General features: G+C 63.0%; 1 protein-coding gene across 1 annotated transcript in view; it reads left to right on the top strand.

Moving 5' to 3' along the window:
* Positions 1–1,336, top strand: part of UAP1L1 (UDP-N-acetylglucosamine pyrophosphorylase 1 like 1) — a 4,079-nt gene that overhangs the window by 1,143 nt on the left and 1,600 nt on the right. The window contains 3 exon segments of the mRNA XM_015572342.1: positions 1–139; positions 723–863; positions 1,242–1,336. The exon segment at positions 1–139 is cut by the window's left edge and continues 20 nt beyond it. Of these exon segments, the coding sequence (XP_015427828.1) occupies positions 1–139; positions 723–863; positions 1,242–1,336 (375 nt within the window).

Genomic DNA, 1,336 nt, shown 5'->3' on the forward strand with positions numbered 1-1,336 from the left:
GCGCCCCCCAGGTGGTGGAGTATAGCGAGATCAGCCCCGAGACCGCCCGGCTCCGTGCGCCCGGCGGGGGCCTGCTCTACAGCGCGGGCAACATCTGCAACCACTTCTTCACGCGCAGCTTCCTCCAGGCGGTCACCAGGTGAGCAGGGTGGGCTGTGGTCAGCATGGCTGGTGGATTGCGGTGGGGAAAGGTTCTTGGTGTTTAAAGAAGCCAGCAGGCCCGGCCGGCGGGGCTCAGGGGATGAGCGTCGACCTAGGAACCAGGAGGTCAGGGTTCGATTCTTGGTCAGGGCACAGGCTCAGGAAGTGGGCTCCATCCCCAGTGCGGGGCGTGCAGGAGGCAGCCGATCCATGATTCTCTCTCATCATTGATGTTTCTCTCTCCTTCCTTCCTTCCTTCCTGAAATCAATAAAAATATACATATATAAAAAGAAATTCCTTTCACCTTTAAACAAGTAATAATAATAATGACCATAATAATAAAGAAATCAGAGGCCCCAGAGAGCCCGGCAGCGGGTAAGGCTCTGGCCAGGTGGCTGTTGCTCTTCCTGTGTCCCCTCCGGCACTACCTCTGCCCCAGGGGCCACGTCACCTCGGCAGGGAGGAGGGCGCCTGGCTCTCGGGCCAGGGAATGGCGAGGGTACCCTGCCCGGCCCCGCTGGCTGGGAGCCCTCTGGGGTCCTGTCTGAACTGCGTCTGCCCCCCCACCCCCCGTCCCCAGGGAGTTCGAGCCCTTGCTACAGCCGCACGTGGCTGTGAAGAAGGTCCCGTACGTGGACGAGGAGGGGAACCTGGTGAAGCCGCTCAAACCCAATGGGATAAAGATGGAGAAGTTCGTGTTCGACGTGTTCCCGTTTGCTGAGTTAGTGGCCGAAGTCATTCCCTTTGTCCGTCTTCCCTCCCGCTCTCGCGGGGGTTCCCGGGCCATTGGGCGGGAATGTGGAGGTTGAGGTGGGGGCACAGTGGGGGTGCCCCCTCGCAGTGGGGAGCTGGGGGGCTACAGGCAGGTCTCGGGGAGAAGGTCAGAGGAGGCGGCCCCCTTCAGGGGGGCGTCGGGAACATTGGGGGCCGTGGACTTTGGGGGAACCCTGGCCCCTCCCGAGCCCTCGCCTGCGGTTTCCAGGTCAGGTGCTGGGGCTCTGGGGGAGGACTCCAGGCCGCACCATGGGCCCTCTCGGGGCCTGCTGCTCTGGAATGGGGTCCGTGAGCCAGGACTTGGGTCACCAGCTCTCTCCCCCAGGAACTTCGTGGCCTTCGAGGTGCTGCGGGAGGAGGAGTTCTCCCCTCTGAAGAACGCCGACTCGGCCGACAGGGACAACCCCACCACGGCCCGGC

The sequence above is a fragment of the Myotis davidii genome, unplaced genomic scaffold, assembly GCF_000327345.1.
Source record: "Myotis davidii unplaced genomic scaffold, ASM32734v1 scaffold609, whole genome shotgun sequence".
Classification (NCBI taxonomy): Eukaryota; Metazoa; Chordata; class Mammalia; order Chiroptera; family Vespertilionidae; genus Myotis; species Myotis davidii.